The sequence below is a fragment of the Ciconia boyciana genome, chromosome 4, assembly GCF_034638445.1.
Source record: "Ciconia boyciana chromosome 4, ASM3463844v1, whole genome shotgun sequence".
In the NCBI taxonomy this organism is placed as follows: domain Eukaryota; kingdom Metazoa; phylum Chordata; class Aves; order Ciconiiformes; family Ciconiidae; genus Ciconia; species Ciconia boyciana.
The window spans coordinates 70,275,150-70,302,113 of NC_132937.1; the positions used below are offsets into that span (position 1 = coordinate 70,275,150).

The window sequence follows — 26,964 nt, forward strand, 5'->3', positions numbered from 1 at the left end:
CCACTGAGCTATAAATAATTCACCCTTATGTTGCCAGTCCAGATCCACCTGAGCCACTTCAATCTTAGCAGCCTGATCCACCTGCTGGTTGTTTTGATGTTCCTCAGTGGCCCGACTCTTGGGTACGTGAGCATCTACGTGACGTACTTTTACAACCAGGTTCTCTACCCGGGCAGCAATATCTTGCCACAGTGCTACAGCCCAGATGGGTTTGCCTCTGCGCTGCCAGTTGTTCTGCTTCCATTGCTGTAACCACCCCCACAGGGCATTCGCCACCATCCATGAGTCAGTATAGAGATAGAGCACTGGCCACTTTTCTCATTCAGCAATGTCTAAAGCCAGCTGAATGGCTTTTACTTCTGCAAATTGACTCGATTCACCTTCTCCTTCAGCAGTTTCTACCACTTGTCGTATAGGACTCCATACAGCAGCTTTCCATCTCCGATGTTTTCCTACAATACAACAGGACCCATCAGTGAACACTGCATACTGCTTCTCATTTTCTGGTAGGTGATTGTACAGTGGGGCCTCCTCAGCACGCGTCACCTCCTCCTCTGGCGATATTCCGAAATCTTTGCCTTCTGACCAGTCCATAATTACTTCCAAGACACCTGGGCAATTGGGGTTTCCTATCCGAGCCTGTTGTGTGATCAGTGCAACCCACTTACTCCACGTAGCATCAGCTGCATGATGTGTGGAGGGGACCCTCCCTTTGAACATCCAGCCCAGCACCGGCAGTCGAGGTGCCAAGAGGAGTTGTGCTTCAGTGCCAACCACTTCCGAAGCAGCTCGAACCCCTTCATATGCTGCCAATATCTCTTTTTCAGTTGGAGTATAGCGGGCCTTGGATCCTCTGTATCCCTGACTCCAAAACCCAAGGGGTCGACCTCGAGTCTCCCCTGGTGCTTTCTGCCAGAGGCTCCAGGTAGGGCCATTCTCCCCGGCTGCGGTGTAGAGCACATTTTTTAGGTCTTGCCCTGCCTGGACTGGCCCAAGGGCTACTGCATGAACTATCTCCTGTTTAATTTGTTCAAAGGCTTGTCGTTGCTCAGGGCCCCATTTGAAATCGTTCTTCTTCCAGGTCACTTGATAGAGAGGGCTTACGATCAAACTGTAATTTGGGATATGCATTCTCCAAAAACCCACAATGCCTAAGAAAGCTCGTCTTTCCTTTTTGCTAGTTGGTGGAGACATGGCTGTTATTTTGTTAATCACATCCATTGGGATCTGACGACGTCCATCTTGCCATTTTATTCCTAAAAACTGGATCTCCTGTGCAGGTCCTTTGACCTTACTTTTTTTTATGGCAAAGCTGGCTTTCAGGAGGATCTGGACTATTTTTTTCCCTTTCTCAAAAACTTCCTCTGCTGTATTGCCCCATACGATGATGTCATCAATGTACTGCAGATGTTCTGGAGCTTCACCCTGTTCCAGTGCAGTCTGAATCAGTCCATGGCAAATGGTAGGGCTGTGTTTCCACCCCTGGGGCAGTCGATTCCAAGTGTACTGAACGCCCTTCCAAGTGAAAGCAAACTGTGGCCTGCACTCTGCTGCCAAAGGGATTGAGAAGAACGCATTAGCGATATCAATTGTAGCATACCATTTGGATGCTTTTGACTCCAGTTCGTGTTGCAGTTCCAGCATGTCCGGCATGGCAGCACTCAGCGGCGGCGTGACTTCATTCAGGCCACGATAGTCTACTGTCAGTCTCCACTCTCCATTAGACTTTTGCACTGGCCATATGGGACTGTTAAAAGGTGAACGAGTCTTACTGATCACTCCTTGACTCTCCAGTTGACGAATCAGCTTATGGATGGGAATCAGGGAGTCTCGGTTGGTGCGATATTGCCTCCAGTGCACCGTTGTGGTAGCAATTGGCACCTGTTGTTCTTTTGACCCTCAGCAACCCCACAACAGAAGGGTCCTCTGAGAGACCAGGCAAGGTGGACAACTGTTTAATTTCCTCTGTCTCCAAGGCAGCTATACCAAAAGCCCACCGGTACCCTTTTGGGTCCTTGAAGTACCCTCTCCTGAGGTAGTCTATGCCAAGGATGCACGGCGCCTCTGGGACAGTCACAATGGGGTGCTTTTGCCACTCATTCCCAGTTAGGCTTACTTCAGCCTCCAAGACAGTCAGCTGTTGGGATCCCCCTGTCACCCCAGAAATACGGATGGGTTCTGCTCCTATATAGCTTGATGGCATTAGGGTACACTGTGCACCGGTGTCTACAAGAGCTTTATACTCCTGTGGGTCTGATGTGCCAGGCCATCGAATCCATACAGTCCAGTAAACCCGGTTGTCCCTTTCCTCCACCTGGCTGGAGGCAGGGCCCCCCTAATCCTGGTCACAATATTCATTACCCATTTCTTGTATATATGAGTCAGGAGTTTCTTCATTATAATCAAGAGTAAGATCATCCCTTTTACTCTGTCTGGGGACCTGTCCACTGGAAACCAGAGCAGCAATTTTCCTGGAAGAACCCCCTTTGGTGATTGTTTTTCCTTGCAACTCACGTACCCGTGCCTCTAGGGTTGAGGTAGGTTTTCCATCCCACTTCCTCATGTCCTCTCCGTGGTCACGCAAGTAAAACCATAGGGTGCCCCGTGGTGTGTACCCTCTATATCCTCTCCCTTGAGCAGAGGAACGCTGACTCCTAATAGCTGAGACACTGGTCCGTATAGGTGGGGAGTAGGACTTATCTTCTTCGAGTCGCTGGACCTTCCGGGACAGTTTCTCCACAGCTGAGGCAAGGGAGGAAGAGATACTTTCTTCGTATTCCCGGAGGTTACTAGCAGCTTCATTCACTGTTGGACCATCTCCATCTCTCCAGGTCAGTATTGCCAATGAGTTGGCACACGACGATGGTGCATTCCATACCAACTTCCGCCACATAAGTCTTGTGCACTGGATCTCATCTGGATCTGTGGGTGACTGCACATCGTCCAGATCACCATAAATCACTTCCAGCACAGCTAATTCCCTCAGGTACTGGATACCTCTCTCCATGGTGGTCCATTTCCCGGGGCGGTATACAACATCTTCCTTAAAGGATACCTTTCCTTTATAGCTGACAGGAGTCACCTCCAGAGGCTGCGGGCTGGTTCCCCTTTTCCAATCGCTTTGTCAATGGCCCCTTCCCTAGAAAGGGATCCCAGCTGCTTGGCTTCCTTACCCTCTAGTTCCAGGCTACTGGCCCCGCTATCCCAGCATCAGAGCAGCCAGGTGACAATGTGCTCCCCTGGATGACAGCTGAAATCTTTTCGCATATCTCACAGCTCACTCAGGGATAGGGATCGGGTGGTTTCCGTCTCATTTACGAGTTCTTCGTCTTCCTCTTCCTCTCTCTGTGATGGCCCTGGTCCTTCATCTTCCCTTTCTAAACGAGCTGACTTTCACTTCCAGGATTTCTTTTTATGTATAGGGGTGACTGATACTGACACAGGTTGGTTCTCTGTCTGAACTGCAGTGCTTGTAACAGAGTTGTCTGGAGCAGCTGCAGCTGCAGTGCCTGTCGCAGGGGGGGCTGGAGCAGCGGCAGTGCCTGTCGCAGGGGTAATCGGAGCAGAGGCAGTGCCTCTTGCAGGGGTGATCGGAACAGCCGCAGTGCCTGTTGCAGGGGTAATTGGAGCAGCCGCAGTGCCTGTCACTTTGTCACCAGATCCTTGAGGGTTCTGAATAGTGTTGAACAGGGCTCGGTAGGCATGGGCCAGGCCCCAGCACATTGCAGTGATTTGCGTCTCCCTAGAATTGGCAGGGTGACGACATACTTTTTCCAAATATTCTACTAATTTTTCAGGATTCTGCACTTGTTCAGGGGTAAAGTTCCAAAACACTGGAGGTGCCCAATAACTTAGGCATTTTCCCATGCTATCCCACACACCCTGCCACTCATAACTATCTGGCCTTGGGGCAGATCTCTGGATGATATTCTTAAATTGCTTACTAATCTTGGACAAGATCGAAACAATATTCCCAAGCAATACCAATAGAAGTATCTTAACTACCCAAGGATGTTCAAGTTACTGAAAAGTTATTGCAAGGAAGGAGGAAGCATTGTAGAAGAAAGTAGTGAAGGTACAATTCTGCATTTCCTCCATAAGGTAATACCCGACATACAATAACGGTTTCAGTACAGCACTTAGATTATACCAAAATAAATCCAAGATCACTGTTTTAATAACAAATTTCACAGGCAAAACATCACCAATTAAAGCAGAGCACAGAAACAGCAGCGATGTCCTGGCCATCTGCCAGCCCAGGCGCATGGCCATTGCTGTTATCAAAATGTTCCCAGGCACAGCAGAATAAGGTGATAAGCAGCACAGCAGCACGGCAAGCAGCGAAAGCAAAAAGCAGCCACTAACGAGCCCTAGACTCTAATATACAGTAAGGAAAGCAAGCCTTATGACAAGCACAGAAGCCTGCTGATTAATAGCTAAACAGCAATAACAGCTATAAATTCTATCATCTAGCACATTCCAATCAAATCTGCTGTTATCTCAAACCCTTCGTGCCCCACGTTGGGCGCCAAAAAGAACTGTCATGGTTTAGCCCCAGACAGCAACTAAGCACCACGCAGCCGCTCGCTCACTCCCCCCCGCCCCCGCGGTGGGATGGGGAAGAGAATCGGAAGAGTAAAAGTGAGAACACTCGTGGGTTGAGATAAGGACAGTTTAATAGGGAAAGCAAAAGCCGCGCGCGCAAGCAAAGCGAAGCAAGGAATTCATTCACTACTTCCCATGGGCAGGCAGGTGTTCAGCCGTCTCCAGGAAAGCAGGGCTCCATCACACGTAATGGTTACTTGGGAAGACAAACGCCATCACTCCAAATGTCCCCCCCTTCCTTCTGCTTCCCCAGTTTTATATACTGAGCATGACGTCATATGGTATGGAATAGCCCTTTGGTCAGTTTGGATCAACAATCCTGGCTGTGTCCCCTCCCAGCTTCTTGGGCACCTGGCAGAGCATGGGGAGCTGAAAAAAGTCCTTGACCAGTGTAAATACCGCTTAGCAACAGCCAAAACATCAGCGTGTTATCAATATTATTCTCATACTAAAACCCAAAACACAGCACTACACCAGCCACTAGGAAGGAAATCAACTCTATCCCAGCCGAAACCAGGACACCAGAACAGAACAGTTATAAGGAATTCTTACCAATCTCACACAGAGAAGTTTAGCAGAGATATGGAACTATCGGCACAAAAGCTAGGAAGTATTTGTTTATTTAAGGCCTCCTGGACACACTGTATTAAAGTCTCCTATAGAATTCAGGGTAAACCCTGTGCAACTGGTTATTTTTTTTGTATTATAAAAAAGTAGTTCTCAGAACACTTGCATGTAACTATTCAGTATGGAGTTCTTCTGAGCACCTATCCTTCAAAAGCCTGTGAGATCTTTAAACATGAAGGTTTGTTTTCATGGTGCGGGATTTCATCAACGGGATTTCTTTCAGCATAATTTAAGTTCTGTCTCACAACAATCTACATTTTTAGTGTGATGTGTATTTCTCTTAAGGTGTTCAGTCAAGAAAAACAACTTTTTTTTTTTTTTTAATATTGTCGTCTTTAAGTCCAAAATGAATACAAAACCATGTATTTTCCTTCAAATAGTAAACTTGTTAAAGAATTAGTCTCAGCACATTTTCACATTTATTTGGGCTAAGAGTACCCAGTTATCAGCCAGTATTTCACAGTTGTGCAGTGTAGTTCCATACCACAATCCAATTCTGTATGGTTCTTGTGATCTAGTATACACAGTTACACCTTTTCAAAAAAACATCCAGAAGTTTTAAAAACTGTAGACACACAACTTTTGCTGATGTTGCTGAATAACTAGTTGATCATTAACTAGTTAGTTGGCAGCTTAAAGTTTACCCATACATCTATGATACCAAGCTACAAAAAACTGAGATACCCTGCAAGTGAATACTCCAAGCATTTATAACTGTACACTGAATTTCAGTGTAAAATGTCAGGAATATGATTGCTATTTTGTCCAAAGAATCGGGGTTGTTTTGTTTGGTTTTTTTTCATTCTCTGTTGAAGAAAATACCCATTTTAATTTTCAAGGTACAGCACATTTGCTATAAAGTTGGATTCAAACTGAGGAGTTCAACGGTTTTGGTCACTACCACGGAAATGTGACTAGAGAGGCACAAGAAATTTCTTGGGTACTTTTTTTTCTTTTCTCTAAGCACAGCACTGCTGACAGTTGTTCTAAATTTAGATATGTACCTGGAACTAGAACTTTTGTCTTTTCAAATCAGATCTCCCTCCACATTCTCCTTGGCATCCCTGCACAAAGATTAACGTACCTCCTCTAGCTGAAGAATACTCTTCAAAGCAGTACTCTCTGAAGACAAATAATCTAATTCTGTAAAAATAGTTTAATTTGTTCTAAAAATTGGCACATCAATGAAGGATTCCTCTGAAAAGATTCTATTCTTATGAAATGTAACATCTCTAAAACGTCAAAGTTCTCAGTTCTGAAGTGTATGCCACTTAGAACTGCTCCACATCATGTGCAAAAAAGATGCAACAAGCAGGAAGCATCAGATTTCAGCGAACACTAATAAATAGTTCCAGTGCTTCTGATATCATAGAATCATAGAATCATTTAGGTTGGAAAGGACCTTTAAGATAATTGAGTCCAACCGTTAACCTAGCACTGCCAAGTCCATCACTAAACCATGTCCCTGAGCACCACACCTACATGTCTTTTAAATACCTCCAGGGATGGTGACTCAACCACTTCCTGGAGCAGCCTGTTCCAATGCCTGACAACCCTGTCAGTGAAGAAATTTTTCCTAATACCCAATCTAAACCTCCCCTAGCACAACTTGAGGCCATTTCCTCTTGTCCTATCGCTTGTTACTTGGGAGAAGAGACCAACATGCACCTCACTACAACCTCCTTTCAGGTAGTTGTAGAGAGCAATAAGGTCTCCCTTCAGCCTCCTTTTCTCCAGGCTAAACAACCCCAGTTCCCTCAGCTGCTCCTCATAAGACTTGTGCTCCAGACCCTTCATCAGCTTCGTTGCCCTTCTCTGGACATGCTCCAGCACCTCAATGTCTCTCTTGTAGTGAGGGGCCCAAAACTGAACACAGTATTCAAGGTGCAGCCTCACCAGTGCTGAGTACAAAGGGACAATCACTTCCCTAGTCCTGCTGGCCACACTATTTCTGATACAACCCAGGATGCCATTGGCCTTCTTGGCCACCTGGGCACACTGCTGGCTCATATTGAGCTGACTGTCAACTAAGACTCCCAGGTCCTTTTTCACCAGGCATCTTTCCAGCCACTCTTCCCCAAGCCTGTAGCATTGCATGGGGTTGTTGTGACCCAAGTGCAGGACCCAGCACTTAGCCTTGTTGAATCTCACAGTTGGCATCAGCTCATTGATCCAGCCTGTCCAGATCCCTCTGTAGAGCCTTCCTACCCTCAAGCAGATCAACACTCCCGCCCAGCTTGGTGTCATGTGCAAACTGACTGAGGGTGCACTCAACCCCCTTGTCCAGATCATTGATAAAGATATTAAACAGAACTGGCTCCAATACTGAGCCCTGGGGAACGCCACTTGCGACCAGCCACCAGTTGGATTTAACTTCATTCACCACCAATCTTTGGGCCCGGCCATCCAGCCAGTTCTTTACCCAGCAAAGTGTATGCCCATCCAAGCCATGAGCAGCCAATTTATCCAGGAGAATGCTGTGGGAAACGGTGTCAAAGGCTTTACTAAAGTCTAGGTAGACAACATGCACAGCCTTTCCCTCACCCACTAAGTGGGTATCATAGAAGGAGATCAGGTTAGTCAAGCAGGACCTGCCTTTCATAAACCTGTACTGACTAGGCCTGATCACCTAGTTGTCCTGTACCTGCCGCTTGATGGCACTCAAGATGAGCTACTCCATAACCTTCCCTGGCACCAAGGTCAGACTAACAGGCCTGTAGTTGCCCAGATCCTCCTTCTGGCCCTTCTTGTAGCTGGGCGTCACATTTGCTAACCTCCAGTCAACTGGGACCTCCCCGGTTAGCCAGGACTGCTGGTAAAGGATAGAAAGTGGCTTGGTGAGCACTTCTGCCAGCTCCCTCAGTAACCTTGGGTAGATCCCATCCGGCCCCAGAGACTTGTGTGTCTCTGAGTGGTGTAGCAGGTCTCTAACCATTTCCTGTTGGATTATGGGGGCTTCATTCTGCTCCCCATCTCTGTCTTCCAGCTCAGCAGGCTTGGTACCCTGAGAACAACTGGTCTTACTGTTAAAGACTGAGGCAAAGAAGGCATTAAGTACCTCAGCCTTTTCCTCATCCTTTGTCACTATGTTTCCCCGCACATCCAATAAAGGATGGAGACTCTCCTTAGCCCTCCTTTTGTTGCTAATGTATTTACAGAAACATCTTTTGTTGTCCTTTATGGCAGTAGCCAGATTAAGTTCTAGCTGGGCTTTTACCCTTCTAATTTTCTCCCTGCATAACCTCACAATATCCTTGTAGTCCTCCTGAGTTGCTTGCCCCTTCTTCCAAAGGTCATAAACTCTCTTTTTTTCCCCTGAGTTCCAGCCAAAGGTCTCTGTTCAACCAGGCTGGTGGTATTCTCTGCTGGCTCATCTTTCGGCACATGGGGATGGCCTGCTCCTGCACCTTTAAGAGTTCTTTCCTGAAGACTGTCCAGCCTTCCTGGACTCCTTTGCCCTTCAGGACTGCCTCCCAAGGGACTCTGTCAACCAGGTTCCTAAACAGGCCAAAGTCTGCCCTCCAGAAGTCCAATGTGGCAGTTCTGCTAACTCCCCTCCTTACTTCTCCAAGAAGAGAAAACTATCATTTTGTGATCGCTGTGCCCAAGACAGCCTCCAACCATCACATCACCCACAAGGCTTTCTCTGTTCACAAACAACAGGTCCAGTGGGGTGCCTTCCTTAAGTTGGCTCCCTCACTAACTGTGTCAGGAACTTATCTTCTACACACTCCAAGAACCTCCTGGACTGTTTTCTCTCTGCTGTATTGTATTTCCAGCAGGCATCTGGTAAGTTGAAGTCCCCCATGAGAACAAGGGCTAGCGATTGTGAGACTTTACCCAGCTGCTTATAGAATATTTCATCTGCTTCTTCGTCCTGGATGGGTGGTCTATAACAGACTCCCACCATATCTGCCTCGTTGGCCTTCCCCCCGATTCTTATCCATAAGCACTCAACTCTGTTATCACCATCGTCAAGCTCTAGACAGTCAAAACACTCCCTAAGATCCAGGGCTACCCCACTGCCTCTCCTTCCTTGCCTATCCCTTCTGAAGAGTTTATAGCCATGCATTGCAGCACTCCAGTTGTGTGAGTCATCCCACCATGTTTCCATGATGGCAACTATATCATAGTTTTCCCACTGCACAATGGCTTCCAGCTCCTCCTGTTTGTTGCCCATGCTGTGTTGCCCATGCTGTAGATGCACTTCAGTTGTGCTATTGATCCTGCCACCTTTTCGGCAGGAGAAGCCCTAATTCCTACGTGACCATTCTCAGGCACTTCCATGGTTTCTAACACATCAATAACCCTTGTGTATTTGGATCTCCATCCCCTACGTCCACTGAGATGGCAGACCAAAGGACCTCACTAGCACACTATCCCTCAAACATTGGCATGCCACCCCCAGGCTTATCTCTAGTGAGCCCAGTTTTATCCCCTTCCCCCTTTAAATCTAGCTTAAAGCTCTTTCAATGAGCCCTGCTAACGCCTGTGCAAAAATCCTTTTCCCCCTTCAAGACAGGTGTATCCCATCTGTTGCCAGCAGGCCTGGTGTCGTGTAAACTGACACATGATCAAAAAACCCAAAATTCTGCTGGTAACACCAGGCTTCTTCCCCAATAGCACCAGAGGTAATTGCTACAAACTAGTGCTGGTATTTATTAACATCAGGCATAATAGGGCAGAACTCATGAGAAACAAGCTAAATGTACTGTCCAGTATTCTTTTTTAAAAGGAAGTTTGGCTTTGAAAAGAAAAAAATGCGTATGCTTAGATAAAAGTGCAGGCAGAGATGTCTAGTCCCAGCCAAACTGAAAGATAACTACAAACCACATGTAAATCACCTGTGTGACATGAAAAACAGCTATATACCAAATGCTTGCAAATAAAGTGTCAAAGTAAACCAACAACAAAAATATTGAAATGTTTCTACTTGCTATCTGTAAAGATTTTTAAAAGTGCCAGATAATTCACTCTTCATTTTAAAAAAATAGAAAAATATGAAAAATATTTACTTAAGTAAATGAAGAAAATCTAGACCAGTGCAATGCGAATTACAACAGTAATTCAGTTATTTTTCTAGTTAAAGGCATTAGTTCGGTACATTTTCATGGTTTTACAGTGCAATGTGATTAAGCCTTACTCAGATGATGACTTTCTTATTTGGGACATGCTGCTGTGAACACTTGCCAGTGCAAATCCATGCTATCCAAATGAAACATGGGGGGGGGGGGGGGGTGTGTGTGTGAAACAAGTGATATATCAGAAAAAATAACAAAGCTGATTGTCACATTTTGAAACTATCTTTTTAGCACGAAAGCACTTAAAGTTATCATAAATACAAAATTTAGTAAACTTGTAACCACTATAAAAATTTGTAGTTTTTAACTTACAAATCCAACACGTGCATTTAGACATCTGAACAGTAGCTTACAAAACACATTCTGAAGGTGAACAACAACACAGTAGTATACAGCCCTGTTCTCTCCTCACATGCAGTTCTTTAAACAAATTTCTCAGCCAGCCTAATCTGAAATACAAGCATCTTCAAAGGTTATGACCATCAAGGATTTTAAGCCACTTATTCTGTTTTCTTTGCCTGTCTTTTCTTAACACCATCACGGTGCTGTTCAGAAGAAGACCGGTCACAGACTGAAGAGCCATTGGAAGATGCAGCACCTTCACCCTTCACTTTGGATGGTGTCTTTTGCAAGCCAAAGAACATATGGCCTATTGCAGCCTCAAAGGGAGCAAATGGAGAAGTTGCAGATCTTGTCAACATCATTGTTACCTATGAAGAATAAGGATCAAGTTACAATAAAAGTTTTAATGACTTCACATCAATTGAGAACAAGTTCAAAGCTGAATGGATGTATGGCATTTCTAAATTTCTACATGAGCACAAGGCCATGCCAAGAACAGAGTATGTTCATTTTAGCTTGAATTTATCAAAGAATGCTTTTCTTTCTGACCTACACTCTTCACTCAGCTATACACAAACAATGTGCACAAAAAACTTTCTATGTAAGTTTACTAAAATCATCCTAAGAGTAAACCACATTTAATGTCATACAACTAAGGTGAAGAGCAACTTTTATGTGTAAGTTTTGTACCTTGTTCAAACTGAAGAACTGTAAACAGAGTGGCTACTTCCATTTTAATTGAAAGAATGCAGTGTGTAACCACATAAATATATATGCACAGCCAGACTTTAGTTAGAATTCCAGACAGCCACACTCATTCCATGAAGTTGAGAGATTTAGGTGGAAATTCCTTAGGATACATAACTTGGAATCAGGATAGAAAAACCTGTTTTGTAGATCCAAGTACTGGACAAGTTTATATTGCAACAGCTTCTACAGTTTTCAGAGACTTGAAAAGTTTCTAAAACAAGACACTACTACAGGACTATGCCAGATCCACAACTGTTGCTTTGTTAGTTAAGTGGATGCTCAAGTTCCTGATTGTCAGTATGACCATCAGTTTAAGAACTTATTCACTTCAGTGCAGCCTGACAGCCAGCTTCTGAAGACAGCTGTAATTTCTCACTTCCAGAACAACATTCCTTTACTTGTCCACTCCCAGCATCCCCAGTTCAACAATGCCTTTATTGGTTTAGGTGGAGAATCATGAGTATCAGCTGCAAGTCTTGGCTCCCTAAAGCAACTTCTCTAGAATTCAACTTGTCAGCTACTTCACAGAAAGGGGACTTGAAACCACCACTTAGTCTCTAGTCTGTTAAACAGAAGCTCTGAAGCTCTTAAGATCGCCAGACTTCTGCTAACACAGAGACTACACTGTCTTATTAGCTAATAATCCTGAAGACAGGCATCATCCTGGAAATGAATAAGACTGGAGGGATTAAAGGATTCAATAGAGGAGTAGTATCTATTTTATTATAAAAGTAGTTACAGCTACTTCAAAGTGGTTTTGATACACTTTCTTTTCCCACCTAAACACTTACATTGTGAACACTTTAAGCTAGATGAGAACCTAGTTGGCTTGTTTTGCAAACCCACAGATGACTGCACAGGTACAAGGAAGGCATTAAGCAGCTAGCAAAAGGCTAGAACAGGAGAGTTTCCTTCTACAAGCAGAAGCTTTGTTTGAGATTATGGACATACAAGCCTGGCGTATCAACTGTTGGGTGCCAAAATTCCTGATTTCCCCTCCCCCCTCCGCCACACATTGAACAGTCAGTAACAGAATAGGTCTTCTGTTCTGCTCATGTATAGAAGACTAAACACAGGTTAAAGACTTCAGTAGGAGCTGGCCTTCCCATCCAGAAGCACACATTCTAACTTGCAGTAGAATGTTTGAGAGCATATTTTTTGCTCTGAAATAATTAAATAAAATATTTTCTGTTATTCAGTTATCTGCAACACTTTCACATTCTTACCTTGGAGACGACAAGAAAGACAGTGTATAAAAACACAAGGTTGTGTCTTGCTATTGGCAAGTACTGGCAGTGTTGCAAGGTGAAAAGAACTGCTCCTATCAAAGTTACCTTCACAGGGCTGGAAATCAAATAAACAATGTTAATTTCTCTTCTCTACTCTACAGTGAAAGCTGCCATGGCCTAGAAAGCAATAAATGTTCTTAGTGTGCAAAAGAATTATTTCTGAATAGAACTAATGAAAACTTGCGGTAACAGTGACAAGGTCCAAAACCTAGCTATAACTAAAGACTTTCACTTTATATACTATTACTATGCTTTCTCTCCATAATATGGACAAGCATCAAGTTCAGCACTACTTTACACACCCAGCAAACTCATATTTGACAAATCCTCCTCAAATCAATGCCTCTATTCAGACTCTATACATTAGCTTGCTCCCCTTCTTCCTCTCCCAATGTATCTTACTGAAGGGTTAAATCACAAAGCTTGCACTACTCAGACTAGACCTAAAAATAGGTTCCTCTCCTGTACTCCAGGTGTTAGTTACTCCAAGGAGTTGCTTAGGATGTTGAAGAACAACATAGTCCAAGTCTCAGTCCGCTGTGACACTCCAGCAGTTCTAGGGTTGTAGTCAGCGTATACTTGACTTGAGCCAGGCCTGTTACCAGGTTTTGCCAACATAGCTGTGTTGACTTGAGACATGTAAAGATTTGTATCTTCTAGCTATCTCCATTGTGGTGGTAAATCCCTTGCTAGGTATGCAGTCAGAAAATAAAAGAACTTTGGTCAGTTATCTAAAGTTGTCTGAAGAGAGAGCGCTAGTACACTGGCAGAAAAATTCTGTGCATTTCTTAATCTACATGTGACATGTACAGGTGACATTCTTGTTACCACAGAGCATCTAGTGTAGACACATTCTTCACTGTCTTTTCAGTAACTCAGAGATTTACTGCATCAACTTCCTGCTCAGGAAGTCCAAAAAAACAACTCTGTATACTGGCATCTCATCTGTTTGCAGAATGTTTTATCCATTTAACTTTGTAACTTACTTCTATTTAATATTCTTAAGCTTTATATATTAAAACAAAATTTTAAAAATCCTTTTTGAGTTACTTTGAGCCACATCCACCATGGAGAAGGACAATATATGCAAACGCTGCCACAGTCAGTAAGCATTGCTCTGTAAGTACAATGTTATTCGGGTTTACAGTGCTATTATTGACAGTGACCTCTTCCTTCTGGAATTTTGCTTTCAAGACTGCCACTTAGGCAGTGACAGAGGGAGAGAAATTCTAAATACCTGGAGTTTCAGAAAAAGCCAACAACTAACATAAGCCATCAAAAGTTGAAATATTGCCAAAGGAAAGGCTCCAAATTTCTCTTCTGTTATTCTGTTGCTAAGAGTGGCTGCAGAAAAGCAAGATAACTTAAAAAAAAAATTCTAAAGACCTGACAGTAACATGGGAAAGATCAAATGAATTTTAGGAAATTACCACAGTGAGCTTATCCTGACTTACAATAATAGTTCATGGCTTTCTAGCCTGTCTCAATTCTCATTTTACTGTACAGACTAAACTGGGAGCCATGTAATATTCCCATTCTTTGCTTCTGCAAGAGAAATAACATTTCCTATCTTGCAGTACATTTTTGTTATACTGAATAACCAATTCACACCTTCTCAAATAATTGATATCTATGGAGGAAAACAGTACTGGCAGAGAAAGTAAGAGTGACAACGCTTAAAGGAAGCCATCTTAGTGATGCTCAGAACATGCACCAAAAATGCAGACTTCACTTGTATACTTCTGGTACTACTCTCCTTTCATTTTGGATAGAAGACCATGTCCCTGTAAGACAAATTGAGACAATACTGCTTTCCAGCAACTTCCCACTGACTCAGTACTGCTTTCTGCCAAATAATTTTTGTTGACTTGTCTTCCCATTTGGTGTTCTTGTGCTGTGAACCTAAAATGATTAAAACATCTGCTAAAATTACCAAAGATCATCAACTAATCTTTCACAAGATACACACCAAAACATTGAATACAAACCCCTACTGCCTTTTTTTTTTTAATCTGAACCACTAAAAGTAATTGTCAACACAAGGAGTTAGCAAAACAACAGTTAACATGTTGCACTCTTTTTTAAAAACTTACTAGGACATCTTCAGCAGTTCATTGGTTTCAGGTTTCCACACTCCTCTCACCAGCTGCTCAAAATTGGAAATCAGGCCACCACCAGCTCCTGAAATTGCAGAGATTTATGATAAGCCTCCACTGACTGCTACCACTACGGTGCAACCTATTATTGCTCCCAGCAAAACTTGTTACACCAGGTGCCAAACGTGGCACCCAAAGCTCAGAGTTAAAGAGACTAATCCAAACTTTTATACGTGCATGACTTGAGCAACTGACATGAAGCCTCAGAGGTTTAGCTACTTAGCAAGAACCTCAGGTTTACCTTTATGTGATAGGATCTGAACTGATGCACTCATCAGTACAAATAAATGCCTGAATTGGCAAGGTAAATCTCCAGAGAGGCTTATATCATTCCATTCTTCACGTCATCATGTAAGTACAGAGATCATCTCTATAAACTACAAGGGCCCTCTGTGAGAAAAGTGGGTATGTATTTTTACATTAAAAGAATACAAGACATAAGGAGGTGTTAGACAATCTGGCCAATGAGACCGATCTGTCAGTTACAACCCGGAAAGCTAAGAAAACAAGTTCTCTTCTTCAGCCACATGCAAGGAAAACAGCTCTGAGGAAATACACTGTTGGAAAGTTTAGTAATAGCACTGAAGCTACACGAGAGATCTATTCTTTATTGCCATCAAATGCCCATCCTACAAGTCCTCACAAGACCTTCTGAAGGGATAAAATGAACATCCCTCAAAGTCATTCAATGTCACCCTTAATCCAGGCAGAAAAACTGCTGCACAGGCTTTTCCCTTGAGGGGAAAACAGACTGTATTAGGACTATCATATCCAGCACAGCAACGAATGGTACTACAGTTATGCTGAAGGGCTAGCCATTTAAATACCACTCCAAAACATCACAATTCATCAGAACAAGACATTATGCACGTTACCTCTGGCCCAGCCCACAGCTACCATGACAAGCCAGGCATCTTTGAAGCGACTGTCTGCATGTGCAATGCCAGCTGTTATCTTCCAAGTCCTAGTCACTTCTTTCATTCCTGCAACCAGAAGCCGAAGGGGCAGAAAGGCAAAGCACCGGTAGAGTATGTCTTGTGGGCAGTAAAACACAAGATACCTGAAAATCATGAGAAAACCCATTAGCAGCATTCAAAAGTTTTTGGTAAGGAATTCACTTTCTAATAGCCTTTAAAGATATTTTTGGAATATGCCTAGCAATCCATGATATACTACTGATAACTCACTGACTTGCGTGGCAGACGTATTGGAACAAATGTGAAAGGCTTTTGAACATGCTTGAGCTCTTGCACCAAAATCACCAAACATTATTTGAAATTGTTCTTACTGCCTCATTGTCCCAAAGAAGAATCCATTAAAGTACATGAGAAACAGCATTAAATTTTACCAACTGTTCCATAGTTTACATATCATGTTTTAATAATTCAAATTATTAAATTAGTGTCTGACTGACTTTGTGTGGTTTGGTTTTTTGTGGGTTATTTTTTGTTTGGTTGGGGGTTTTTTTGGGGAGGCGGGGGGTTTATAGGATTACAACAGGGTGCTAAATTACATGATGACACCATGCTTTCATACTAGGTACATGGAACTGTATAACTTCAGCAAGAATGCCTCCACTAGTTAGTGTCATGCCAGATGAAATGCACAGCTATTTTCAAACACATTTCACATCTTTGTAACCACCAATTCTAGCTTTTCCAGCTTGCTACTTACAAGCATGTTTCTTTTTTCAAAGCATTGAAAGCACGGTACTCAAAACTTAATAATATCTTTATCAACTTGCTTTTAAAACAAAGTAAAGATGGCTAACAATGAAATCCTAAGCTGATAGTAAATTTTAAAAGATTAGCTTATGTGGTGTTTTACTGTATCTCTTCAATCATAAACAAAATTCAGTTCTTACAGAGACATTAAAGGTCTCAAAAAAGATAATCAAGTAGATTATTTCAGCACAGGAATAAGAGAGTACCAATTAAGTAAAAGCAGAGAAAGCCTTTAAAAGATGGGAAGGGTACTTTTTCATTTTCTAAAAAAAAACCATACTTGCCTGTTGGTTTAGGCTTCTGCACTCAATCCTGTCTACCAAGAATTTCTAAGGCTTTATCCTCCTGTTTACTTAGGCTGCAATGGAGAGATGCACCTCTTGTAAATAGTTTACTTCATTAGAACTACCAGCAGACACCACAACTAGGAATAGTCATGCTTCATGGTTAGAGATTAGATATCAGGACAGTACTTGGGGTTTGGGGTTTTTTTTTTGGAAAAAAATGTTTATCCTTTACAGCAGAATGCCAGGAAGCTTCCTCCTCAGAAAGGCAAAGTTTAGCTGCAGTCCTTTCCTAGTTATATATTTTCTTTTTCTGCAATGGATATAGTACCTTGCCACTGCAAACTTCTAAAGCTTCATCTCTTCAAGACCTCCCAGAGTGGAGCCTGCAATAGCCTATTTCTCCCATACAAATTATTGGAATTTACATTAATAGCTAACTACTGCTCTGGTGTTCAGTTTTAGCTTTACTTTTGGACTACTTATGTTCTTCCTTTTTCTCCTATTGTAAAGTCAATTGCCTTTGTATGCAACCAAGCTTCAGTCGATATGAAGTCAAAGATGTACAGAGAGCATTTATTTTAATGGCTACTGCAAATAGCCATTTAAGCCACGTATGCAACAGACAACACTAACCAGAATTAATTTACAATTGCAGAATGTGAGTTTAGGACCCTGAAGCACAGGTAACTGGATTGAACTGCAGTCCACCACGGCATTTTTGCTTGTAATTTCTGCTAGCAACACTTACTAACAGTAGATGTCGCTGTCCTACAGACTATTTAGGAGCATTTCTCAAGAGCAGCACAACCCCTCTTACGTACGGCTTGGGGAATTGCGTTTCACATGATTTGGGACGGAGAACTGAAGTCATTGTACTCATGAAGAGAGAACTTTGTAAAACTAGAAGCTTAAAATGTTTCATAACATTCATAGCTCCTCATTAAAACCCCATTTTATTTGTGCACAGCAAATGATATTTGACCACGTTAAGTTCAACAGAAGTCATGTTCTGTTTACGTGTATGCCTAACTCGTGTCATTTGTTAAAACAAGCAGTCATGTTGCCCGCATCAGACTAATATGAACCATAAGTAGATTCTAAAAGCTTTGTTAATACTGCACTATGTATTGCACATTATTCATTTCGCTCATTTGCCTAAATGAAATCTGTCATCTTCCATTGCAACATGAAGACCAGAAGACTAATAAATAGATATACACAGACAGATAGAAACACTTACTTTAATTTTAATGAATTTGCAATTATAAAACCTAAGGGGCTACAAGGAACAGATACTAAAGGATTTCAAGCAGATAACACTCTTCTAAGATAGGAATTGAAATTTTTAAATTCAAAAACCCACTGTTGCTCACAAATTTTGTTAAGTTTGAGGGTTTCTCCAAAGATCACTTTCTGGAACAAATGAACTCCATTGGAAGGCCACATTTATATGAAAACAACTCCAGTGCTTTTTTTTAATTCCAAAACAGGCCAAATAGCTGCCTTGTTCACATACCTGACTTCCCATTCAGCTCTCTACTGTCTTCCACTACAATGCCCATCCATTTGGGAAAGGGCAAAATACAGAAAAAAAAATTATGTCAGGAAGGAGAAACCAGAGGAGAGGAAAGAAGATCTGTGTCTTAGATCCCCAATTACAGAAAAGTTCAAAATGTTTACATCAGCCAGGTTCTGGTCTTCAAGAGCTACTGCTGAAAACTAGACTGCATTTATGACTTACTATATACAGAAAAGCAGTAAGTGAAGTCCACTTTATTCCAAAATAATGTTTTCAGCTGTTTGACCAGGAATACTATAAAAATCTAAGGCAAGTCTAGTCTAGTGACTGAGCATTCTGTTGTACAACAGCCCATAAGAGTTGCTCTCTTACAAGCATTTTATTCTTACAGACCAGGATCGTAACAGCTATTTTGCTGCAGTGACTTTCTGGATGAAGAGACAGCATCCAAGTCCATAACATTTTTAAGTTAAGCTTCTGATTTATATTGAAGCTTGATGGTATAATATCAGTTTACAAAGTATAGCTTCCTCAGAACCAATACTATGCATCTAACTCAACTGTGGCTCCTTACCAGACTGAAGATGCTAGTAGAATATTTGTGCCCTTTGCCATAAATGCTACTGGAGGTTCTGCAAGCATCAACGAAGACAAAACTGAACCACCAAAGCAATAAAGCATAGCACTAAACCAGCAGGCAACTGGACTTCGGACTGAGACTTCCACAGCTCCTGAAACAAAGGGAAAAGATGCATAAATAGAAATAAACACTTGAGAATCACATCATGTTTTAAAAGTCAGTATTTTTCAAATCATGCAGTCCAACATTGTTCCTTTAGGTAAAGAAAAATCCTGCAGAAATCTGTAGGCTTTCACACGAAAAGTCTTCAGAAACACAAACTTCAGAGTACACCGACTTAAGCATAGTTATTTAAATAAAAGTGAAAGACTAACATTGTGTTCTCTGAACATCTTTGTGGGTTGGTTTATTATAACTATTTGGCTACCAGAAGGAAAAGCTTTCAGAGCATGGCTGAGAGGTCTCATTGTTAATAATCTTGGACAGATATATAGTTGCTTTCAAATTTGTATTAAAAATACACAAGTGCCTTTGCTGACCTAGACAGGATTGGTATTGGTAACTTTTGTGAGGTTATTCTAGAAATTCCATTTCTGCTTTTCAGTGTTCATGAATTCAAGGTCACTGTTTCCCTTTTTCCTCATAAGGCCCTGCTAACTGTGTTTGCTGACCAAAATGAAAGCAGTATCCAAAACAATTATTAAATAGTTTCACCTGCAATCCTGAACAGAGAAAAAAGGTTACCTGAAGACATAATAATAAATGTAAGTTTCCCTTGTTATTAAAAGGTTCACAGTTTGGTTTATTTTGTTATCTTTAAAATGAATTATCCCTTTTAAATTGCAATTGAACTATGCCAAAAGAGTATTCAATATCAAAAGGTTACGCTGGAGGTATTGGGAAGGTTACGCTGGAGGTATTGGGAAGGTTACGCTGGAGGTATTGGGAAGGTTACGCTGGAGGTATTGGGAAGCCTTAACCAGTTTCAGGGGGAAACAACACTTTATCAAAGCCAGAAATATCCTCAAGTAGTTGTTTCGACTATTTCCTTCCACTTCAAAAGTCCAATATTGGCAAAGCTTCCCCTTTACACAGGTGCAGAGCTCTGTTTGCCTGAACTAGTTTCATTTTCCATAGTCCAAAGGCTGAAGTTCACAAAAGCAGAGATGAAACCTAGTGTCTGCCCCAAAATGAAATTTGACCTATGTTCCCAGTTTGGAGGAGAAGCTTTTGGTTTTTCAGGCATTTCTGTAGGAAAAGAAGTTTCGTACCCAAGATGAGAAGCTCAAATGTATCAAATTGAATACAGCACTCTCAATACAATTCACTTCATACAAGATTGTTCCAGTTTTAGTGCTGGCACAGCTATCACGTATTGCAGCACTATCTAAATTCCTATGTAACAGCCAATTTATAACAATGAGCACTCCTAAGTATTACAGAATATCTGAATATAAAATAACATCTCATTTTTTTAAACTATTGTGTAATTTATTTTCCATACTGCAGTACCTGGTGCTCCAAGCTGGTTATGCTCAGCTTTGTATTACCACTTCTCCAAAGTAGCTACCAATTATGTTTGTGTGTATAAAATTAACAGGAGAAAATTCTAAAGCCTGCTAACATTACTTAACAGCAAAAGTAAAAATATAAAATGGGCCATTACGTCCAGATCCCATATAACTGAATGTGGACCTATTTTCACCAACATATTTGAAAAGGGTAAGACACTTGCAGAATGTCAATGGTTTGTGCTTACTACATTGAGGTTTCCTCAATTAAAAAAAAAATATCTAAAAATGCTGACAGCCATTGCATTCAGAAAAAAGCACAAAATTATATTAAGTAGACACTCACTGGTCCAAAAGAACTACAGTAGCTTCCTTCTCACATGTAATTATTCTCGTTTGATGATACAGCCGCATTACAAGTACTACTATATACCTACTTTAGCATGAAAGGACTGAATTCCTTTTCTTGCAACAACTAACATCCTGCCCCCACATTTGGCAGTACTCTCTCTGCTGAGTAACTCCACTAAATGCTGCTGTGGCATTATAGCACAAAGTGACCATATAGAGAAGAAACATCCCAAACTTTACAGGACAATGAGAAAACCCAGCTAACAGAGGCAGCCAATGTAAACCACAATCACTAGGGAATGTGTGCTGGAACTGGGGAGTACTGCTAATAGATCAGCTGTTGCGTTATGCACAAGCTTTAACTCCTGGACAGGTGTAATACAGGATGTAATCTGCACAGTAATCTGGTCTTGGAGCAAGACCGGTAACCAGATCATGACGGAAGGTTCCATAACCAAGAACTGTCAACCTCCAGACCAGGTTTAAAAAAAAAAAAAAATCTTAAACTTCAGACATCCATTGTCATGTGCGTGTGCACCTCTTTCATTAGCATGAAGCTTCTCACCTTGCATCAGCAGAGAAGTAATCATCTTAAGATCTTACTGGCGGCCTTCATCAGAATATCGAACTACCTCCTCCCTCCCCACAAAATGCAGCATGACTCAGAGCTAGCTAACTGAAACTCAGCTGCTTCTTCACTTCACCAGGTGTTCAGTCAGATTACTAACATAACAAAAGGAAACCGTTCCAGGTGCTGCGTCTTTGAATTTAACACACTGTATTTTATTTTTCACACACATGGACATTGCCTGCAATTAACAAAACACATCTAGTAACAACTAGTTTTAAGGTAAAAATGGAAGATTCCCATGTATCAGGCTTCAAAAGGTTTACGTTGATTTCTGTTGTATATTTGACATCATTTCTAGTTCAACTTGCCTTCTCTCCTACATACTTTGTGAAAATATTTTCATGATTTTTCACTTCCTATACTAAAGGCCAGATTAAAAAAAAAACTTTAAAAAAATAAAATTCAATTAAATGTTGGAGTTGTTTTAAAAGTAGTTAGCTATCTGTTCTCTTTTCGAATGCATTCCCCTGCCTTTCAGCAATCACCGCTTCTCCAGTCTTCCTTTCCCCCACGACTAGCAGCAAGTGGTTTCCAGTTTTGAGGACACATCTAGGAATTACTATTATTATTACCAGATTTCCCTCTATGAGCAAGCTCCACAACAAAGCATGTAAATTTCTTCATTAAGCTATTATGTGTAAAAGGACAATGACTGGAAACTCTACTGGAGTTCAGGATTTTTCTGTTGGTCAACATTAGAATTTTCTTGGCTCAAACACCAGTATTTAACAATTTATACCTACTTTCTAACAAGAAATATACCCACCATAAAAGGCAATGAGGCAAAAAATGCTAATACTAATTTAAAGCTCATTTTAGCATTGCTACCTAGATTATGGCTGGGATGTAACCTTTCAGCAAAGAAACAAAATTTAAAGTGGGTCACATATTTTTGAACAAGTGGTCATTTATATTTGTCCTCTGGTGCATCCTGTAAAACTAATGAGGCATCATACAACCATGCAAAATATGATCTGCCAAAAGGCCACTAGTCCTGCAAATTGTATAGTTTAGAAAGTAAAGATAAGGTTTCAAAATGCAAGGACTATTGTTGAATACAGTTTTAAATGTTGTTTCTAGACAACAGTAATAAAAAAACCCTTGCCAGAAAACTACTTCTGTCAGTAGGATAAGTTTAACCTTTAGGCTAGTAGGATTGCTTTAACCTTTCCAACATGTTCCAAATAGGCAATCAGGAATACATACCACATACACATCTAAAGAGCAAACCAGAAGGACTTGCAGAAGTTTTTGTAGCACCTCTATTCAACTATATATAATAACATCAATTGCGCTAAAGGATTTATAGAGTCAGATTTAATTTAGCAAAACTATGCCAAAAAAAATGAGTTCTCTTCAAATCACCAGAATCTTGTCATAGAAAACTTGCAAGAACAAAACCAGCACAGTCCTTCCAAATATGACACATCCTCAACCCTCAAGACCTTTTGCTGTCCCTCTATCCCCAAAAAAGAAAATTGCCAGTTCTACAACTAACTGGAGTTACAAATGAGCAACTCCTACACAATCCCAAATGCACTAACCAAGAACTCTTAGTTTAAAACATGTGGGAAGCAACATGTTGGTTGTCACTGCTGTAGTTCACCAGCACTCACAAGTGAGCAAGAAAATCTAGCTAGAAGGACTGGAAAAGTCCCAGTTAGTGTGTGCCCTTCCATGATACAAATACCCACACTGAATCTGATTTTCAGTGGTGTGGGGGGTTGGTATTTTAATGAGACAGTAATCTGGGATAAAACAAATGTGGTTCTGACTTGACCACATACTTCTTAGATCACCAGCAGCTTAAGACTACTCAGTTATTCCCCTGGGAAATATAGCTAGTCTTTTAAGTTTCAAAAAAGAATATATAGTAATGCCTAGAGAATATTAATCAATGATAATATATCCATCCTGAGTATTTCATAATGACTGCTATTTCAGTTATGGTTTAATATTCAGTTCAAACTGCTTGCAAGTGAGCAACAGACCAGCATGCAGTCACCTGAATTACAGTTACTAATTCAAAGCATTAGAGGATACTCAAAGAGTTCTGAACTTCCCAGCTATTAAGCCAAGAAGAAAAAAATTATCAGCACGGATCTGACCAGACTTCTGACAGCATGTCTACTGTCCAGAAGTGCTGTCTCACTAAAGCTATGCTGATGCTAGCGAAGCAGAGAGGCTCCTCTCATCCTGGTCTTTAAGTGTGTCCATTCCAGAGGAAAGTTTAAAGGTAGTGCATGATAATGTCAAATATCTTTAGACAGAAAGTCCCTTTTTGAATGGAACAGTTATATTACACAATGCCACAAGTCAGCACCCAGAAACAATTTTAGCAGTAATAACAAAATTTGGTGAAGATGCTAGCATACGTAAGCATTTTATATGAGTCTTCACAGTCTGCTAAGTGCACTTACTCAGCAGGAAGTAAAAATTCACCTTGACACATTTAGGAAGGGACCAAAGAACAAGCTCTCACTAAACAAACAGCGCAGAGCCTTAAAAATCTGAAACAAGAAGCTCCCAAATCTGCCCTATAATCCTGAAAGCCAGCTTAGTTTCCTACACAGTTATCAGCTGGGATGCACAGTTACTGTATCTGTCCAAAGCCACACCACAAGTAGTTATTCTAAACATTAGAACAAGGCTAGTCTCTACATTTGTGACAACTGAAAACTAGGCTTGGGGTTAACAACCATAGCGCAAAAGATTTTCTAAAAAAGAGCACATAGAGATTGAAGTGTCACTACATGCACTCATACAAAATCCAGAATCCTGTTACTGGTAGTGAAAAGCTTTCCTAATTTAATTTTTCAATCTATGGGTACAACGTGAAGAGTCACTTGCACACAACCTGCCCATTAGATTCCCAACCTATGTTTCCTAGAAGACAGAACTGCCTTAACAGCTTCCTGCATATCCAGTGCGTGTGAAGGATATAAACCCATGAGTTGAGCAGCTCTCCTCTCACCTCTCAGTTGTAATACCTGACAGCAAGTCACTGGCCTGTGATCTGCATTCCTTCTCTGCATGCATAAACCTAACTTCAGCACGTTTATTCTTGGGACTTTTAAAATCTTAAACTGCAAAAAGGTTTTCAACAAAACTCCTGGCTGATTTCACCCGTGCCTCTAGTTCTGAAAAAGCAAGAAAAGTTTGGCTGGGCACTTCCTATGTGGTTTCTGCAGTCAATTAGACATTATTTATTGACAGACGGACTAACGGAGACTGCAGACCGTATTATCCGCACACTTACGGACTAACAGAGAACATCCGGATTTTGATGCAAGAACAGGAGCCGGCAGGGGCAGAGCGGGGAGGGGCACGCCGCTGCCCGCCGAGCCCCCGCGGCAGCCGGCCGCAGCTCTGTGCCGCGCTCCGGCGTGAAGGCTGGAACTTTTGCGCACGGGGCTCTCGCTTCAGAGGCCGCGGGGAGCGCTGACAAGCCTCTCGCTACACCCAACGAAACAGAAGCCACCTGAGACTTTGCGGGAGTACGCACAGGAACTGAGGCTTAGCCACCCGCCGTCATCAAAAACAAATAAAATCCAAAAGTAGCGAAAAAAAACCCCAACACTCTCTAGCGTTTTGCAGGCTGGACGGGCATTGAGGCAAAAGACCCTGGAGGTGCTCTAACACCCACCCCGGGCGAGACACCTGCAGCTCCCGCAGAGACCCAGCGGCAAAGCCTAGGCAAACGCAGGTCACCTCGGACACCACCCGGCACCCCCCGGCCCAGCTCCACTCCCAGCTCCTCTCAGGCACCCCCCGCCATCTTGCGCCGCGGCCACCCTTGCCCAGCCGGGGCTGGGGCGGCCGGTGGCAGGGGGCTCTCCAGCCCCCCCCTCTGGCCTGGCCCATCCCGGGGAGGGGGGACACTGCGGGGCGACACGGGGGAACACGGCGGGAGACACGGGGGAGGAACGGGGAAACATGGGGGGACGACAGGGGAACGCGGGGTGGGGGGGGGCTCCGTCCCGCCTCGCCAACCGCCCCCGCTCACCCCGCTGCTCCTTCAGCGCCATGATGGAGGCCACATAGTGCGCCAGGTCGAAGAAGGGGAACATGGGCAGGCGCGAGAAGAGCAGCGGCACCTGCCACAACTCCATGGCCGGGCGACAACGGCACCGAGCACCGGAGAACAACTGCCCAGCGCGGCGGCGGGCGCCCCAGCGGAAGTTTGGCCCCTGCCGGCCGCCGTCAGCGGCGGGGCGGGGCGGCCGGCTCCGTTCAGGCAGCGGCGGGCCGGTAAAGGCGGCGGCGCGGCGGGCTCTCTTCAGGCGGTTTATGGGGATGTGCAGCCGGTCTTCCTGGTGGCTGTAGCTCGCCAGGCTGGGTGTGCTTGTCCTTGTGCGCTGCCTGGCTCCGTTGGTCCGGCTGAGCCCGCCCAGGTCCTCCCCAGGTCCTGAGGGGTGTTCCCGGCACTCTGCCTGCTCGGGGGCAGTTTCGGGGTAACCCCTGCAAAGGGTGGGGGGAGCTTGTGAAAGCATCGTGTTCAGCTCTTTCTCCAGACCGCCCTGGGCCGCAGCTGTGCCGTTCCCGCTGGGTAGGAGCAGGCTGTGCTTGCGGGCCCGCGGGAGGGAGGATCGCCGGCACCGGCTGCTACGAGGTGTTCCCCCTGAAGGCATTTACCTGCACCTTGTCCTGGCGGCCTTGAACACGGCAGACAACGGATTCCCTTTGCCTTTGTAGCCGTATTTTGCCTAGCTGAACACGTAACGTATCTACCGGATCTTTCGTTTGCCCTTTTTTACAAAATCCTGATAGTCCTGGTTCATGGTCAGCTTGAAATTGGTTGTGGCCCCTCAGAGCCTTTTCTGCACTTGTGCTTCTTCCCAGTCATACATTGCTGCAGCTGGCTTTTCTTACGCACAGGTCGCTATGCTTACCAGGTGTAAGTGTGATTATACCTTACCTTTATCCCTTTTTTCTTTTTTTTTTCTTTTCCCTGAGGAATATTTCTTCAGTTCATCAAGAGTATTTAGGGTTACCAACATGGATGCTCCAACATGTGGTCTTTCCCAGGTTGATAATATCTGTTTATCACCTGCCTAGTAATTACTGAGGGTATTAACGTATACCAGATCCTGGTCAGACCTTGGCAGAAACCCTTTTAATACATCTTCACATCCATTTTGATAGTAAAGGCCATTGTTAACTGTTTTGTCTTCTAAAAGTAGATCTCTAACAAGTTTTGCATCAATCCTACAGTATTTTCAACAAAACTAGTTTGCTCATGAGCTTCCCAAGTGAAACATTATCAATTATCTACTAACTCCAAGATACATGACATCTGCATTTTCTTTGTCCACCAGACTGGCTAACTTGTGATAGAATGAAATTATGTTGATGTGACACTGTTCTTGATGGACCCACGTTAGGAGTTGTTGGTCTCCTCATTTTTTCAGCATACTAACTTTTTTTTTTTCCTGGGGATAGAAGTGAAGTGTACTTGTTTGTGAGTCTTTGGTTTTCCTACTAAAGAAAGGCACCATTTTTGCCTTTTCC

The 26,964-nt window shown here is 42.8% G+C and overlaps 1 protein-coding gene across 1 annotated transcript; it reads right to left on the reverse strand.

Annotated features, from left to right (window-relative positions):
• Window positions 1–4,765: 4,765 nt before the first annotated feature.
• On the reverse strand, window positions 4,766–25,801 carry TMEM38B (transmembrane protein 38B). Its single transcript, XM_072860284.1, has 6 exons — window positions 25,460–25,801; window positions 18,955–19,111; window positions 15,726–15,910; window positions 14,788–14,875; window positions 12,632–12,749; window positions 4,766–11,023 (listed from the first exon to the last, which is right to left on the reverse strand). The coding sequence occupies exons 1-6, from the start codon at window positions 25,563–25,565 to the stop codon at window positions 10,814–10,816; spliced, it is 864 nt and encodes a 287-aa protein (XP_072716385.1). The 5' UTR covers window positions 25,566–25,801; the 3' UTR covers window positions 4,766–10,813.
• Window positions 25,802–26,964: the final 1,163 nt, after the last annotated feature.